This window comes from Styela clava, chromosome 2, assembly GCF_964204865.1.
Source record: "Styela clava chromosome 2, kaStyClav1.hap1.2, whole genome shotgun sequence".
NCBI lineage: Eukaryota > Metazoa > Chordata > Ascidiacea > Stolidobranchia > Styelidae > Styela > Styela clava.
Genome location: NC_135251.1, coordinates 17,430,748 through 17,448,541, shown reverse-complemented (window position 1 = coordinate 17,448,541; position 17,794 = coordinate 17,430,748). Strand labels below are relative to the sequence as shown.

The window sequence follows — 17,794 nt, the reverse complement described above, 5'->3', positions numbered from 1 at the left end:
TATTGGTCATAAATTGATGCTGTGCGCTAATTACGTCTGCAATGACCTGGAATTGTTATTGGTTTTCGAGAGGTATCTTCGCATCTGCACATAATTAATTCTGAAATTTTCTAATATTCTAATATAGTTTGTGATTGATTCTACTCTTTATTGACGTAATGTATCTCCAAGGAACAATTTTATTAGCTTGGAGGAAACCATTATCTGTGTTCTTTTCTCTCTTCGACTGAAACTAAATGAATTCCAGTTTCGTCAATAATAGATGCCGAAACCGGTCGATAAAATTTGTGTGCTCAATCTAACCTGGATCGAAGGTGAATCGAATGTTTATCTGCAATTTATCACTTATTTATGCTTGGGCGACCATTTCTCGTTCTGTGTTTTGAGTAAATCTATTCTCCAAATACAGCCGCTTTTTCCGATAAAATACTATTCCAAAAATCATTTGCTTTTTCGCAAGCCAGGTACTAGGAATTTTGTGATGGGAGGTTTTCGATGAACTGTGATTCTGGACAATCTGCTTATCGGACACGCAGTGTTATTTTTAGTATTATCCAAATTTAATTACCTATCATCATGGATCATCAAAAATGGATCGAAGACGACCCCATATATGCAGTTATAACAAGTGAGTACAATAACACACTGGAATTCGTTTTTATGTCTATTATTGTTGTGTGAGTTCAACTGAGCATTCTAAACTTTTAGTGTCGGTTGTGTTTAATTGGTAAAAGATTAAGTCATTCTGGCATAACCCTTTTGTAAAGTTATACTCTCTAAAAGTCAAAAATAACCAACTGTTGAAACTGTTGCTTTGGGTGTCTACCTGTCGCAGCATAAGCATACCATGCAAAATAAATTGAAGTCAGTAAGATTGACAAGCTTTACATATATCGGAACGGGGAGAACGATTTCCTAGAGGTTTTTGGCTCTTTCGCTCGGTTGTCTCCACGGACCAGTTTGAATTACAATTTGAGCAATCCTCATCTGCCCGGTCATTATACCAATCGTGGCTAGATTCTTGGTCTGATTTAGCATATAAAATAGCTGACTAAAGAAAACTCGTCGGATTACTGGCAACAAGAGTACCGTTCTACTGTTGTGTTATCAAATGCTTAATTGTAAATTTGAGTTTGATAAGATCATAGTTTGCCAATGAACCCTATTAATAATTTATCACTGTGCGACATCATCTTTGCTACGCCAGCGACGTGTGACTTCATTTCCCATACTATTTATAGAACTTGGTACTGAGGCTACATTTTTATTTTCTGTGCTTTGGGTATTATAGGAAACTACAACTTCGTTTTTTTTTTATAGTTCATGCAGTAAGATTTTAGGATAGCGCTGAGTATAGTACAAAATCGAAGATACGACAGCTTTTTCAGGCTATGCAATGGGCATATATACATGCTCATTGGCCTATGCTAGTCAATTATGGTTGTGAGTTTAAAATGAATTGTACAGACTATATCGAATCGAAAGATTTTCCTTTCCAGTCGAAGTAACTGTAGCAAAAGCGAGCACATGACAAAAAAAACTTTTCAATGCATATCCCGCCATGATTATAATTAAATAATATCAAGTATGAAGTGTGCCCCCCCCCCCCCCATGAAATGAAGACATTAACTTCTGGGCTGGCGTTGTCTTCTGGGCTCTACCAATACACTATAAACAAAAATATAATTGTGGATAATGACCCATTTATACTCATTATCCAATATTCTAATACAAAAATCAAATGTGAATCTTTCTTTACTTTCCGTAAGTCTAAACTAGTTTCACTTCATTTAAACAAACACAAAAAATGAAGAGATTGTTCGGAATTAAAGGTAAATCATTTACAATGTTCTCTATCATTGGCATACAACGCTCGAAATTAAAGTCATGATGTATCTTTGTGCATTTTATCATATCATGATAGGGTTTATATATCGACTTCAAAATCTATTCTGTGGTTTTAAGTTGAACTTATATATTCGTAGATTTTAAAAATAAAGAGAACGGGCGAATTTAATTAAAAAAAATACAAGTTTGCAATTACGTCGTTAAATTTTAATTTAAATAATTCAACAGAACGATCTAACAAAGCAATATTTTTAATACTTCCAATATAAACGCCATCAACTCGGAAATAGATTTCATAGAAGTGGAAACCAGTAGTTAGGTGCTTTTGTCTCACAAGTAAATATATATTTTTAAGTAAAAATGAGCATAAAGTTGATACAAAACAAACGGTCCGTGTGTGATTTCGATTGGTAGGAGATAAAGCGAACAGATAAACCCAGCTGAAAAACTCCCTATTCATGCATCCATGTCGCCGTGCTTGTTCAAGCCAACTAAACCACACAATCATCGTCTTGTGTAAATATGTTCACTCAATATATAGATGTTATCACAGATTTTTACAACGCTGTGGAGCTGATTTTGAAAGAACTTTGTCTAATATATAACTAGTGAGCCGTATTGACTACTCGGTAAGGCTTGGTTTGTGAAGGATAGGATAATACAATGAGGTTTTTGAGAGTAATTAGATTTAGATTGGCTCATATCATTATTTCTTTCCAATTTAACTATTTTGTATGCTAATGCATTGATGAAGCAAGCCATTGTAAAATATTCTCCTTTCATCTTTTTTTTTTAATTGGTAAATTTGCGAAAGTTGATAGAAAACATCATAAACATGCTCTAAATACGCTCGACAATTAGAGTCTACATTATTAAAACAGAAAGGGTTAGTTACTTAAAGATGATCTCAGGCCTGAATGGAATATTATTCGTTTATAGTTAGGGACTTACACAATAGCCATAACCTGCATGCTGCCTTAGTTCTTTTCCTCATAGGAAAGTCAAAAATCCATTAAACCTAATATGTTCCCATTTGTAGAACCTTCTAAACGCCAGCCTGTACCAGCTGTTGCAATAAACGGCGTCATGGAATCAGAAGTTGAAAAACTGCAAAAGCAGCTACAGACCCTTACTGATGAGGTATGTAACATGGATTGGTGTATTTTAGAGGAGATAGTCATGGGCCATGATAGATATAAAATATTATCCTATTTCAACATTTGAATTTCGAGAGTGGAACGTTCAAAGTGATATCAACATTTTATGCGACTCCATGGGGCCACAGTATAATGACTTTTTGACGAACTTTGATCTGCATAATTAGTGAAAAAAACTTTTTTACAGCATAACACAACTTTAGAAAAACAAAAAGAAACTGAAGAAAAACTGAAAACATATGAAAATGGTAGGCTCAGATTTATTTGTACGTTCATGGTATCAAATTTTTTGTTGGAACATAGAAAATTTTCAAGCTTAAGGTGGCTTACACGAGATAAGCGTTAAAGCAAATACGAAACCACTGTTTGCTTAATTCGTTAAAACACGGACGAGTTCAAAGAATCAGTGGCCAACATTGAGATTCGCCTATAATAGATAAACAAATACTGAATTATTCCCGTCGTTTGTTATATTTGTCAACCAAAGCCCAAGTCAAATATATATAATTTGAACTTGATATTAGGGCCGAAAGAAAAACCAAAAACTTCAATAGTGTTCGTATTTCAGTGAGACCTCAATTGTGTATTCGAATATAGGGAATACTTGTCACTGCCATTGCCATTAACACTCGATGTGTTATTATGATAATATTACATTTCAGCTGCCGAACAAGCCTATGCAGAAGTTGGATATATGCAGAGTCAGCTTCAAGATGAACAACGTTGTTTGGAAAAAGCTGTTCAAGTTGCTTCTAGGCTATACAGCAGAAATACTGAGCTCAAGGTGTGTTTAATCAACAAAAATATGATCATATATCTTCTACCTACGGCATGGTATGAACCGATGAATGAAATGTATTTGATATTCAATTCACAGATAAAATAAATCTACAAACAAGCCAAATTCATTAGAATAATTGATGTATCACTGCAATATAAACAAATTAAAAGTATAGCAAAAAATTGATTGTATATATATATATATGAGTTGCTGATGATGAATATGACTTCAATTGGCGCGTAAAATAACGATAAATTTTTTTTGTGACTTTTTCGAATTTTTTTATGGACTATTTCAATACACATGATGTGCTATTCTAATCAATTTATGAAAGCCACGTCACTCAAATAAAATGTATATATACAAAACAACAGTCTTATTGACTTTTAAAGCGTGTTGTAGTTCAATATAGATTTTCTGAGGTTGCGCGTTAAAAGGGACACTTTTCTACATAAGAAATGGCACCGGGAAAAACTCGTGCCCCGTCATCACATCGTCAGAGTGCATTACTGCTACATTCTCGTAAGTCAAATATATATATGTTTCAGAGAATGAGTGTCAGACGAAAGAAAGATATGTTATCCACACGTCGTCAAAAATGGAAAGATCAACACGAAAAAAATGCTGGAACATCGTTTGAAACCGCTCAAACTATTAATGAATTGCAGTCAGAGGCCGCAAAAGAGCCGAACAACGATTCCAAAACTACAGAAGACAACGATATAGGAGAGGATTTCGAGGACGCGGCTGACGATCTTGATATAATTGTAAAATTAGGTTGGTTTCGTATTCGCATAATTGTCAATGTATAAGAGTGCAAATATACGTTGAACTGATCTTTTGCAGTATTTTAAGCGAGATCCATTGATTTTTAACACTGACATAAGTTGAAATAACGTATGTAATTAGAGGCTAAAGTTAAGCCGTTTAACAAGCATCTAGCTGATACATATGATCCACACGTACAGGTTCTTCCGATGATTTATATTTTTGTAAAAGTGAACATTATATGAAAGGGTTAACCATTAACGTTGTTTTTAGATAACTTTATTATGCCTAATTCGCTTCAGCGTTCATTGATTAATAATACATTTTCAGTCACACATAGTTGAAGAATAATGGTTTCAACTATTACTCGTTAAACCAACCATTTTAACACAAGGCATTGGTCGCCACTTGTTTACTAGCCTATACTTATCGAAAAAAACTGTACAAAGAAAAACATTTGTTTTCAGATAATAAATCAAAAAGCGATCTTGAAAAAGCCCAAGATGAGATTGAAGAACTAAGACAACTTGTAAGTTCAACTTGTACGATTTAAACCAGTGGTTCTCAAACTGGGGTCCGCGGACTGTTTGGGGTACGTAAAGCACTTTCGGAGGGTCCGCGAAACAAATCTGTTATATGGCATATAGTTTGATAATACAAATATTGCGTGCTTAAATTTGCAAATACATATTTGTTGCTTTTGCAATCACTGCTGGAGATACTAATTCCTCACTTTCTGTTTTGAACACGATGCCCCATTGTGTGATGTCACAGAGCTGTGGGCCTGTGATATCACAGAGAGTTCAATTGGTGCCATTACAAGCCAACTATCTGCAGAGGTGTAGCTAACACTGCCTTTTTGCACGTTTGTTGGTAAGAGCAGGTGGGAAAGAGGTGTTTTCCACTATACCATACAACGCACTCCTTTTTTGTTGGGATCTTTTAATGTTTCATTTTAGTGCACAAGGCCGCGAATCATTAAAAAAATTGCGAGAGGTCCGTCATAGAATTTTCTTTAAGTAGCTTTGGAACCACTGATTTAGACCAACCTACGACAACTGGTTTGTAGGAAGCTACTTTGGGAGGACCAGAACCCTCTCGGCTAGGCAGATATAGCTTACTCGATTGATTAATTCCCGATAAAATTAGATCCAACTTGATAACATAATTGTCAAATCACAGAAAAACAAGTACGTCCATAGTCACTTCACAAAATCTCTGTTTGATTCTTGTCACGAGTCAAACCGTTCACATATCCCGAAACCTACTTCATATTATCGATCCTTAAATCTGGCAAAAATGACTAGAAAAAGCTTCTATTGTTTACAGAATGACGAGCTCTCTACAAAACTACAAGAACACGAGACCAAACAAGCTTCTGCCAACGAAAATACAATCGCACAGTTACAAGCAGGTAAATATTTACCTATTCGAATGTCAGCAAAAGCACAATGGTGGGTCTCTTCGTTTCAAATGAATTCGGCATATGCTGAATTAGGCATAAATCCAAAACATGGTTAGAAGAGTGAGCTCTTCTAAAACAATGAGATGGACCTTCGAACTCGACACCATAAGTTCGTCATTTTTCACAGCATGTATGAGTTGACTCATGGTCTATACTCTATACAACTACAACATTTTTTTTGGTTGAGAGCATTTAATTCGACTAATATGATCAGTGTCGAAGCCAGGGGCGTGCGTGCCTTTGGGCATATGAGTAGCCGCCCCGGGCAGCACATTGTAGGGTTGAGTTTGTTTTTTCAGTTTGATGATTTAAATAAAAATACATAATACAAATATTCCACTTCTCTTGACCTTCATTTTATTCTCACGTATAACAATACCATCTATACTTTGTTTAACCCCCGAAATATTTTTGACGTAAGGTATATATCTATGAGGGGCATGATTATCAGAATCTCGCACCGGGCAGCAGAAAATTTGGCACGCCCTTGGTCACAGCCCTTGGTATTCAGTCAAGCCTATAGCACTAGTTCAACGCTTTTCAATATCTGCATATTGGATTTTCTATAACACTGCAAAACGTTCCCGAGCACTAATACCGATCTATATATATGCATATATTTTCAATTTACTTGGATATTTCAATATTGCTTTTTATTTTAAAATGATCAGTTATCAAAATGCAAGATGCAGAATTATCGGAACTGAAAGAAAAATACAATGTTGAATCCCAAGTTCGCCTTCGGGCTGAAACTTATGCTGCAAAAATGTACGGGAAAAACAAGGCGTTTCAGGTTTGATTCAATTCCATATAAAATTTGAGTTAAAAAATTGTTTAGGTACCACTTTTAATTTATTTCGGATGATTACTTTAAAGCTTTGTTTCAACTTTTTAGAGAAACAGTGTTCTAATAAAAAGTCGAATTTCCGGGTCCTTTGATGATAAATTTGAAGACACGATGAAAGAATTACAGAAACTGACGGAAGAATTAGAGGAGGAAAAAGTGAAAAACAAGCAGGAGGTAATTTAATTAGTTCACCACAACTGAAGCATAGTTGATGCTTCTGATCCATAGTGATGCTGCCATGAAAATTAGGAAATAGAAATAAACATGGCTGTGTGAGAGCAATAACACTGACTCCAAACTACGAGCCGGGCGTGTTGATTATTATCATTAAAATTCTGTAACTGTGAGTCCAAAACATTCAAGATTAGAATCTGGTTTTATCTCAGAGGAGTTTAAAATACGTCTCCGGCCCCAACTCCAATATCAACAAAAGCAGCCAAACTACGACTCCGACTCAAAATTAGACACATGAATGATGAACTGGTCACATTCCAACGTTGTCTCCCCTTGGTGTAAATTATGCGACATTCCCTCATTTGGAAATATCTTCAACTGTCTTATTGCACACTGATTACATTAATTGAGAGAGTAATGTAATTCATACCAGATTGCTTAGATTAGTACTAGAGTGAAACATTCTAAATCGAGAATACAACATTTGAAATTAATATATTTTAAATGGTCACAAGAACCTACAGATTGTCTAACTAAACGCTGTTGTAAAGGATCCCAACAGCAATATTTTTCTAATTTTTTATATAATATATTTGTCATTATATATTTCAATTTATGAATGTATCATTTTTTTATATATTTGAAGGTAGCAAAACTACAAGAAGAACTGGAAAATGCCAAAAATAATGAGAAAGAAAACGAACTAGAAATTCAAATTAACCTTTTAAAAATTGAAATTGATCAACTCAAAACTGACAAACTAAAAATGGAAGAGAAAAATGAATCACTCATAAAAGAAATGGAAGAAGCAAAAATCGTCTCTGAAGAAAACCCACCTCCGCCTTCGGCTCCAGCGCCTCCTCCACCTCCCCCGCCTCCTCCTCCTCCACCACCGCCTCTGAGCTCTCTGCCGGGAAAGTATGTTGTATTCATCTTATTATAAATTTCTTTTAGGTAGGTTGAAATCGACCGACTTGATTTTAAAATGTTTTTTGTTTAATTTATTTTAGATCACTATACGATGTAATCGAAGAACGAAAGGCCCAAAAAGGTGGTGGTTCTGAATCACCTAGGAGCAGAAAAATATCTTCAACCGTTGCTGCTCCAAGTGGATACGCTGATGCTATGGAAGAAATGATGAGAAGAATTAAGTCTGGAGGTGCATTGAAAAAGACGGGAACTCTACCGGCGAATATAACAAGCAATTCGGAATATAGCACCATAGGAGAGTGTGCTTCATTGTCGGATGATTCAAACGGTTCCGGATGCGCGGATGAAAATGAGTACGAAAACATTTATTCTCACATAGGGGAAGGCGAAAAAAAGAATTCATCCGCTAGTTCTCAATATCGACAAAAAGCGGCGACCATAGGTGGCTTTGCTACCAGGAAAAGCGACTTTCACAATGACGCAACCAAGCCTTCAATATCCACAATATTTAACTGGGCAAATTTGAAGCCGGTTAAAACGAAACAAAAAACAATTGACGGCGAAGTGGGAGGATCTGGAAATGAGCGCAGCAAAATGTTTGAACTTAAAAAGGTTACATTTACGGTTATATATATATATATATATATGTGTGTGTGTGTAAATTTAATCTCCTAATTTCATATTGCCATTGTTATTGAGAGTTCCAGCCTAATTAACATTCTCATTTTCACTAAACAAAATTTACTTTTAAACGAAAAGGAGTAGAATTAGGTCAGGCTAGTTCCATGTAACCACTTCTGCTAAATCGTCTTGACGAAGGTGGAAGTGAACAGTACACCACCAACACTCGTTGCTTATATCTATTATACTACTCCTGCCACAATAATCAAAGCCAAATTCCACCTAATCATGCAACGGAGAATGAAATGATTCACAATCTTATTTACGACTTTACTTTACTTTCAGGCATCTCCTTTCAGTAGGGAAAACGCATTTCAAGACAGCGTCAGGTTACCGAAAGACATCAATCCCGATTTGAAGAGAATATTAGAAGGAAGAAGAAAGGGAATAAAAAAGGCGCAATCAGAAGGAGAGAAATAATTGAACCAAGTCACGCCTTAATGGTGCTTAAAATTGGATGCTTATGTAAATGACAATTCAAGTTCTTGTTTTCTGAGCAAACGAATTTCTACCAAAATCGCTTGGTCTCATATAATATGCCTGGTTTTGGAAATTTGAGTATTTATTATTAATATAATTGTGGCATTTACTTATTCATAATCCCGATTAACTGTTCTTCTCATTCGGCTACTTATAGTTGCCGAGCGTTACCGAAAATAGTTATTCTAGCGCTGTAATTTTTTGCAGGTTTACAGAATATAACTTCTTCGGATTTTTTGTACAAATTTGAATTTCCAACGAAATCTGCATTTCAAACCCTAACTGGATAATCCCATTTTTTGTTTTTATTTTTATGAGCGGTGGCGGGGTGTTTTGGTGGGATTTTTGTACAAAATATCCACATCTTTTAGAAAATTATTCTCACACAAGTACTTTGGTTTCATATGTAGACAAACAATATGATTCAAAGAAGTCGAAATTCAAACCGACTTCTGGCGTGCTATTTACAAATCTTGGGCGGCACTCTTGACAACCCAGTGTATGTAACAAATTTTGTTATTTTCCCAACTTTTTCATTATTTTGCAATGGATCCAGCCATGACAAAGTAACTAATTATTGCAAGTTTATTCCTTGATGATTTATATATATATTAAATTACTCTTATTATTGTAAGTTGACGTAAGGTAGGCATTTAAAACTTACAATGAAGTTTATATGTAAATCACCGTAACTGTTGTTACATAAGTCTGCTAATACTAATAGTTACTGATTAATTAACGAATAATTTTTTTATAATAAAACAAACGGCTGATGATCATCATGTTGTTCCAGCTGCAATTAATTAACACAATTTCCTTGCAAGTCGTAGTACAAGGCTTCCCATTCGTTGTAGTGATAAGCGTTCAATCCATCGTCAATATGAACAGGATCAGAGGGACTCCAATATCCCCCCCATCTCAGACCAGAAGTGTTTAGTACTTTCTGGATAAAACACTCGGCATTCGAATTATATCCGGCTAGAAGAAGAAATATAAACAAATTATGTTTTCTTGCTGTTCTCTAGCAGACAATGTCGATGTTTAATTTATAGGCTGGGTGTTTTATTTCGTGAAGCTGAAACAATATAAAATAACGAGCTACTTATTTGCAAATAAAGAAAAAAATAACAGTCATATATATACCGTAAAGACAATCTCCATTACACCATCCGTTCGGGGTATCCAGATTGAAATCAATCGCATGTCCGACAAGGTGATTAGACGTCGTAGCTGGTGGAACAACCGTACCTCCGAGATTTTGCCCTTCCTCGCGGAAAGCATGGGTTACCCAAACCTGTTTGACGTTTGAAATTAATACTATATGATTCACTGAATTATGGTTGATTCAAAATTAAGGGTTAAAACATTGCTTACGGTTACATCACATTGTCTTGCATAACTATTTAAGGTATCCATATCTGCAACAAATCCAGAGTGAACTTCCACTTTAAGGTTGTTATAACCTTTGATATTCAGAGATGAATAAGTTACTAGATCACAACTTCCACCTCCACCGATAATGCCACCACCCCCAGCTGAAATAATAATAATAAGTGGTAAATAAAACCAATATGTACAATTTTCATTATGTTAAAAAAATGGAAATCCTGATTTCAAACAGAAGGTTCAAATATTTCACAATGTGACCCAAAAACATATTTGGGAAATTTTCTAGAGAAAATAAAACATTTGTGCAAAGTGTCCTATATTACTGAAACTTTCGAGTGTTGGGAATTTCTTTTTCATTTTCGTAGAAGTATTCAAGAAATTCATGGATTTTGGTGGTCGGTCTAATAGGGGTAATATACATCGGATTACATATTAAAGAACAGAAATGGTAACTGTATCCTTGTATCCCACGCATTTAAACGTAACCGAATTTTTAATTTGAGACATTCAACAATAGCTACTTACAGTTAGCTGAACAGCATTGCCTATCGGAGGGACCTCCACAATATCCCGATGAATAGCTACCCGTACAGTAGTTAGAATTGTCCATACATGTTCCGTCGATGTTTTCGCAAGCGCTATCGTCATAATTGCTGTCAGTTGTCCTACCTGATAAAGGCGAACAGAATAATTGATCTCAAATAGTCTTCTATATATAGTTTCTCCAATGTGGTTGAAGAACATTAGCTAATTCGTCTCCTATGTTCATACTTAACAAGGAATTTTCAGACCAAAAACCATAGTAACCATTTTATTGTCTAGTTGAGCAGAATTCACTGCCAATGTAAATGTATATACAAATTACAGCGGGTCAAGAAGGCCCTTTTTGCCAAATAAGCAGAAAGAAAAGTTTGCGACAGTTGACGTATCGTGCTAATTTTAGGGATTCTTCTAATTTTCGGTCGGTTATGACATCATCCACATATTTCAAATGGTTACCAGTTATTTACTCTCATGCCAATGCAAACCAATAACTGGAGAAGAGACCATGGCTTTTTCTCGGAATATATATGAAAATCCTAAAGTTGGTAAAATAACTCACACGATAGGTCACAAGGCAGGCAACATCTTCTGTTGGAGTCGCCACTGCATAATCCGGTTTCGTAACCGGCGGTGCATTTGTAATATCTCCAGTCCTGACATGCCCCACCTAGATTGGTGCACCCGCTGTCGGTCAATGCGGCTGGTTAAAAATCATGCAAAGTAGTTTTAGGCTTCGTCGACTATAAATTTCAATTCTAGTTTTTCACTGTTTTTGCACGTTTTAGCAAGGTTTCTAGTGTTGGTTTGTAGTGTTTTTTGACAGTTTTTCACTGTTTTTGCACGTTTCCTAAATGGTTACAATTTTCTTGGTTGTCATTAATTTCTTTGAAAGGCTATTTACAAGCCATTGCGAGATGATTGACTTCGAAATAAGACGTAGCCTGTATGCTTAAGCTACGATTTCATTAATTTAATTGAAATGTTTTGCGTGTTTTTGTTAATATTTGTCTAACCTGGCTTTGATTTTATAAATTAGCGCGTCTATTAAACAAGCGACTTAGTCTTAGATTATTGCGACATGGTTCTGAGTTTTATATGGCGCACTACATCTAGCTTGGCTCCATTCTATAGCCATGAAAACCCCGTGCCAAATTCAAATATTTTTCGACGTAATCGTTCGGCAATTTCTTAGCCTGCCTCGAATTTCAATAAAGAGCTACAAGATTTTTTTAAATGGCCGTGTCGTCAGATACATAAGAATTTCCATCTGAATATTTGCTAATAACTGGAATTTATAAAATTGAATGATAATGGAGGGAATACAATTCATGCAAATGTATGAAAATAACATACCCGATGCCAAGCAACAAAACGTAGCTAAAAGTGCCAATCTCAACATCTTATATCTTCTTCGACAATTTTGGATGTTTGAAAGATTACTCCGAAAGTCTCTTTCAGAGAAACAGCGTCCTGAATTAAGTAAAACTACCGATCAAATGTGAAACATTGCTTCGTTTTCGTATATATATATAATTAAGATTAAAAACATGATTCCACGTTTGTTGGGTTTTGAGATAACTTTGTTTGGGTAAATATGATGAAAAAGCAATCGTTAACTAATTCATACACAACATAGTGGTAAGAGCGATTTGTCATAGATCGACCATACGCGATCAATCGGCTCTTGGATTTGGTGGGAATATAAACAGGTGTTTTGAAAAACATCACGATATATTAATAGAAACGAAGGTTTAAAATAGTTTGTTTATCGGAAAGAGAGAGAACTAGGGTTGTGACAAATTTGCGCTTCGTGTATTATATATAGACATCTATCGATACCACTTTTTTCGTTGATACCGTTACCGGTGAAAAGTCACCGATATAAGAAATTGTTGATATATATCACCGATATTCCAATTCTATGAAACTAACATCAATGCATATACAATGTTCTTGAGTGTACGGGACGAACGGGATAAAATATTTGTCTGCGAATAATATTTAAATTAAACATTATTTCAACTAGAAGAACAGATATCAACCCCAAAATACATGAATGTGCGACTTCAGATCCGTATTTGGGACTCGAATGCAGTAATGGTGTATTAAGAGACTCACTTGTAACAGTTTATTATATTACTTGAATTAATTGCATAGTAAAATGGATTTGTACGTATGCAAACATTCTCAGGACTTACATTGAAAAAATTATAACAAACTTTTCGTTGTTTACAGGCGCATGGAATCGCTGTGCTGGGTTAGAAAAGACATAGCGGGCTAGCTACTATAGGTGAAATACATATATACTCATTCATTCTAGGGCAATCGTTTACTATACAAACTGTAATGAAGCATTGAATGATGCCTGCCTGTTCCATCCACCCAACCAGAATATACTTCAAAATATTCTGGAGAAGATTAAACAGCTGGATATATTGAAACATCGGTATTTTAGTCGATACCAATAATATGACTAGGTCACGTTCTCTTACACGTGTATGTGTTGCAAAGATTTTTTTTCAATGTACGCGACGGGCTCACAGTTCTGATTCGTTCTAGTTTATATATTGTCGTAAATATTCCATACCGGTATTTTTTGCCGCTTCGTGAAACTTCTTTTCCGACTTTTTTACACGATCATGTGAACTGTAATGATCACAATTTTGCGTCAATCAACTCAACTCGCGGTCATGAAGCGTGCAGCTCCTGGCATCTCAGACTATTTTAGTTCATCAATTACAATAACAGACTAAGTTGGCTGCAGACTTCTGCAAACTTGAGATACCCGCATGCAGTGTTCACTATTAGCGCACTTTTTTGCGAAAATTGCGAAGCACTTTCGCAACTTTTTTTAGGGACTGCGAAATAGCACTTTTTTCCGATTTTGAAGAGAAATAGCACTTTTTTCCGATTTTGAATGGAATAAAAATTCAAAGTTAACAAATATTTTCGAGTATTAAGTTGACAAATAAGTAACATACTAGTACTTTTGTAACTCAATTCTGCATATCATAACGATATTTACCGGAATTCTAACCTATGAGATGCAGACATAGGAGATAAAGCTTTTGCATTAACCGCAAAATTCTTGTTTGTAATATGATTATTATACAAGCACACCGATTCCGCTTCTCCGGCAAAAAACGCTCTCGGGTGATTGAAACCAGATGTTGGAATAATACGCAGTGCGTTTCTTTGAAAATTGGTCATGTGACTATCAATGATATCGATGAATTCAAAATGACTATAAAAGTGTTATGTGTTATAGTCACTTTGGATGAATTGTGACCAAACTGCACGATTTTCAAATCAGACGAAACTTTTAGCAGCATGTCACAGATTTGCAAAATCACCAAATTCACAAAATACCATTAAGTGCCATTTTAATGTAATCACAATGTTGAAAGCAGTGGCATTTTCCGTAATTTTGCGATATTTACACAACTATTTCTCATTGATATGCGAGGACGGGTGGGCAAAATTCAATATTTTTTTGAATCGAATATTTTAAAGGAGTACCGAATAAACGTGGTGGAAACATTAAAAAATCGGCAACAAAGCCTTTTTACTGGTTAATACCGTTGTAATCGCTAATTGTTCTTGTCACCGATCGTTTTGGCGGCGATATCCAGGTTTTGGGTAATCTATATTCCCGCCCTCTCTTTTTTACAAATATGAATTCTTGTGGGTCGGCGGACATCGAAGTTTTATATTTCGGGTTTACCCGTTCGTTCACATCGGCAACAGCTGTTGAAGACATTGAGGACTCAAATTAACATTTGCGTTGGCTTTAATATTACCTATCAAGATTTGTAAATTTACCGTCCCAATTTTATGCGAATGGTAATATTATTGTCCATACCGTGATGCAGATATTTATTAAGACGATAATTAACTTTCTCATGTATTTCTATGGTGATAAACTTCGCAAATCTGAAATTGTGCCAATCCTGAATGTTGATTTAAAATAGAGATTGAATAATTCGGCAATAAAGGCATTTCTGCGTGGTCATAAGACGAGATGACGTTAATGAACAGCACTTCTTTTACAGGATATTTTACGTATGCGACCAATGACATTAAACAACATGATGCGCAACTCAGGCATTTTTGGCCGAAGATCGTATCCGATAACACGCTCCAATGCACATACTTGACGAGACGAAAACGAGCGGATGTGTGCTGCTTTCAAGGCATAGCACAAATGGTGTTCGTTCCTGCTTTGACAGTTGTTGTCGATTTTAATGATATATTGGAAAATTGAAGGTAAAAAGAAATCGGAAAAAAGTAAGGTAAATACTATTGTTGTATATCACACCCGGGCATTGCACTGTTAAGTACATGTGGGAAAGCCAGCTCTTGTCAAATACTACGAAGTTATTAAATCAGTACGGTACGTAGTTGCCTATTTGCCGAAATTGCATATTTACTTACCCCTTACGGTTTCAAATAGTTCATGCACCTCCAATTAGATTATTTTTAATCAGTGAGGATATATACTCATTGCTGTAACATACTATTGCTCATTCACTTTTATTTGCGTATTGAATCAAAGGGTTAACAAGTTCACCTAACATTTCACTCATACCGGTCTATATTGTATAGTAATTTTCTGACTAAACCCCTTTATTAGTTGGTTTATATACCAAATTCAGTAAAACATTTTTTACATAAAACATGAGATATTGGATTTATTAGCTTTTCCAATCTAAAGACTGCTTATATAGACTGCTTTATTTATTCTAAACGAACATTATTAAATCTCCTCTCTTTCTTTAGATGTAAAAGTTGTGGGAAAACCTGTCTAAGCATTGTGGGACTCCTGCAGCACAAGAGGCAATAGCAAAAATAGAAAGTATATCAATCAAGTAATTAAGCCGACATTAAGCAAAACTTTCAACTATTCGTCCAACCTCAATTTCCTATTATTTATTCACAGGACAACTGTAGCAGAAGGGGAGATATCAGAAGTCTGGCGACATATCAGTGACAGTGTGATTCCAAGAAATACAATCAGAATACTCCATAAATGTTTGCAATAGAAGAACAACCTATGGAGACATGCAAAGACATTTGACCCTCCGGTAGAGTTGTGTATGGCCCCTACATCCTGCAGGGCTTGAGGAAAATAACTAAAAATTCCAAAGCGTAAGATTGCATAAGCGGTCTTATTCGTAAAAAGGCACAAAACATGCCAGACATACTTAAAACAGCTTTGGAAAATGAGGATTATTGGTCACTCACTACACCTGTGTTATATTTGAATCATCAACTTTTGGTAGTAGGCCTACTAAAGAAGAAATTCAGGAAAGGGTATAATCATGATTCATGATAAAATACTGTTTTATATTTAGAACAACTTCAATCTCGACCAGGGATATCAAACTCGCGGCCCCGGAGAACTTCCAGTGCGGCCCTCGAACGCTTAACAATAATTGTAATTGTATTTTGGAGTTTTTTTTATCTAAGTGTAATAGATTTTTCAACCCTTTTAAAGTGAAATTGAATATTCACACAGAAAGCAATTTACTGAAAGTAGTTTTGGAAAATTAATTTTTTTGTTCACATTTTGACCCAATTAAGAATACACATCAAGCTAGCAAAAGAATACTTGAATAAAACACTTGAGTGAATAAATTGAACGCAAAGTACATGAAGAAGGTGGCATTTTCGAAGAAAATGGGAGTTGCAATATTTCTGCATTTCACAAAATTTTGAAGCACATTGTTCAATTTGTCATATTTTCATCAGTACAATAAAAAAACACAATAAGCTCAGCAGTCAATATGACAATTTCGAAGACCAACTTCGAACAGAAAATTACCATGTGTTTGTATATTAATATAAATATACAACGAATTAGTTACTAAAAATTAATATCAATAATAATTCAAGCAATCCTATGCCATGCAATGTGGCGCGAAATGTCGTGTCGAAAATATCTGTCATTTGTTTTTTTACTGATCTATTCATGAAATGATAAAAGAAACTTTTTTGCATTACTGGAATTAATTAAACATTCGCAAAGATCCAGATTAACCCATGATCATGTGACCTCGTTAGTTAGAGTTGGTACTATAAAATCATTTCAGCCTTGCCTTAGTATGCTGGTGACACAAAAAAGATGCCAAACGTCAGGACAAATGTAATTAACAAAACATTGAGCTTATACTGTAGTATTTTTGTTAATTTCAAGTCCATGTATTTAGATTAAGTCATTTTTAGTGTATGTATTATTCTTTCCTTATCCAAAGCTTGTTCAAAAATGATTTTGATGGTTGTATAAAGAATTTTATGATTTTTTGTAATAAATACAGTAACTGGCAATAATAGTGGAATGCAAATATTAATATGTAATTGCATTTGAAATTAAAGAAAATAATAAAACTTAATCCAACTGTTTAGTTGCATCACAATATATGTCACAAACTAAAACTATCTGAAAAATATCTTTCAAGTATACATTATCAAAAAGTGTTTTTGGCCCTTTTTACAATTTCCAAAATGCAATGCGGCTCTCAAAAACCCTCGAGTTTGACACCACTGATCTATTCTAGACGATTCAAGCATTGCTTTGGGAAATAATATCACTGCAATTAAATTGAAAAAAATCTCGCTATATTGAATACAAAATCGTTGCTATCATAAAGGTAAACCAATTCAGCCACTCGGAATATATTGGCCTTCACAAAGCAATGGAGGCAAAATTAAGAGTTCATGAGCTATGAACT

The 17,794-nt window shown here is 35.0% G+C and overlaps 2 protein-coding genes and 1 long non-coding RNA gene across 6 annotated transcripts; 2 read left to right on the top strand and 1 right to left on the bottom strand.

Annotated features, from left to right (window-relative positions):
- The first annotated feature begins 467 nt into the window (after positions 1–467).
- On the top strand, positions 468–9,690 carry LOC120335620 (uncharacterized). Of its 2 annotated transcripts, none has more exons than XM_039403157.2 (12): positions 468–618; positions 2,888–2,988; positions 3,193–3,253; positions 3,668–3,789; positions 4,335–4,563; positions 5,022–5,083; positions 5,884–5,968; positions 6,691–6,812; positions 6,915–7,040; positions 7,687–7,958; positions 8,051–8,582; positions 8,937–9,690. In XM_039403157.2, the coding sequence occupies exons 1-12, from the start codon at positions 591–593 to the stop codon at positions 9,069–9,071; spliced, it is 1,875 nt and encodes a 624-aa protein (XP_039259091.2). In that variant the 5' UTR covers positions 468–590; the 3' UTR covers positions 9,072–9,690. The 2 variants fall into 2 exon arrangements, with proteins under 2 accessions (XP_039259091.2, XP_039259090.2); XM_039403156.2 differs by having other exon boundaries at positions 468–628.
- Positions 9,691–9,701: 11 nt separating this feature from the next.
- LOC120335622 (uncharacterized) lies at positions 9,702–13,849 on the bottom strand. 3 transcript variants are annotated; one of them, XM_039403158.2, is made up of 7 exons: positions 13,651–13,849; positions 12,417–12,533; positions 11,623–11,763; positions 11,046–11,189; positions 10,506–10,666; positions 10,275–10,425; positions 9,702–10,109 (listed from the first exon to the last, which is right to left on the bottom strand). In XM_039403158.2, the coding sequence occupies exons 2-7, from the start codon at positions 12,460–12,462 to the stop codon at positions 9,931–9,933; spliced, it is 822 nt and encodes a 273-aa protein (XP_039259092.2). In that variant the 5' UTR covers positions 12,463–12,533; positions 13,651–13,849; the 3' UTR covers positions 9,702–9,930. The 3 variants fall into 3 exon arrangements, with proteins under 3 accessions (XP_039259092.2, XP_077966147.1, XP_039259093.2); XM_078110021.1 differs by lacking the exon at positions 13,651–13,849 and adding an exon at positions 13,262–13,564; XM_039403159.2 differs by lacking the exon at positions 13,651–13,849 and adding an exon at positions 12,906–13,082.
- A 1,390-nt stretch (positions 13,850–15,239) lies between these two features.
- On the top strand, positions 15,240–17,177 carry LOC144419989 (uncharacterized). Its single transcript, XR_013474420.1, has 3 exons — positions 15,240–15,355; positions 15,843–15,931; positions 16,003–17,177. It is a non-coding gene; the product is annotated as an uncharacterized LOC144419989 (long non-coding RNA).
- Positions 17,178–17,794: the final 617 nt, after the last annotated feature.

Bases quoted from the DNA above. Each gene is read 5' to 3' on its own strand.
- LOC120335620 (XM_039403156.2), top strand. From the start codon at position 577: ATGGATCATCAAAAATGGATCGAAGACGACCCCATATATGCAGTTATA. The intron at 2,989-3,192 runs GTATGTAACATG...ACTTTTTTACAG, and splicing joins TACAGACCCTTACTGATGAG to CATAACACAACTTTAGAAAA. The intron at 6,813-6,914 runs GTTTGATTCAAT...TCAACTTTTTAG, and splicing joins GGAAAAACAAGGCGTTTCAG to AGAAACAGTGTTCTAATAAA.
- LOC120335622 (XM_039403158.2), bottom strand. From the start codon at position 12,462: ATGTTGAGATTGGCACTTTTAGCTACGTTTTGTTGCTTGGCATCGG. The intron at 10,426-10,505 runs GTAAGCAATGTT...AACGTCAAACAG, and splicing joins CAAGACAATGTGATGTAACC to GTTTGGGTAACCCATGCTTT. The intron at 10,110-10,274 runs GTATATATATGA...TTCTTCTTCTAG, and splicing joins TAATGGAGATTGTCTTTACG to CCGGATATAATTCGAATGCC.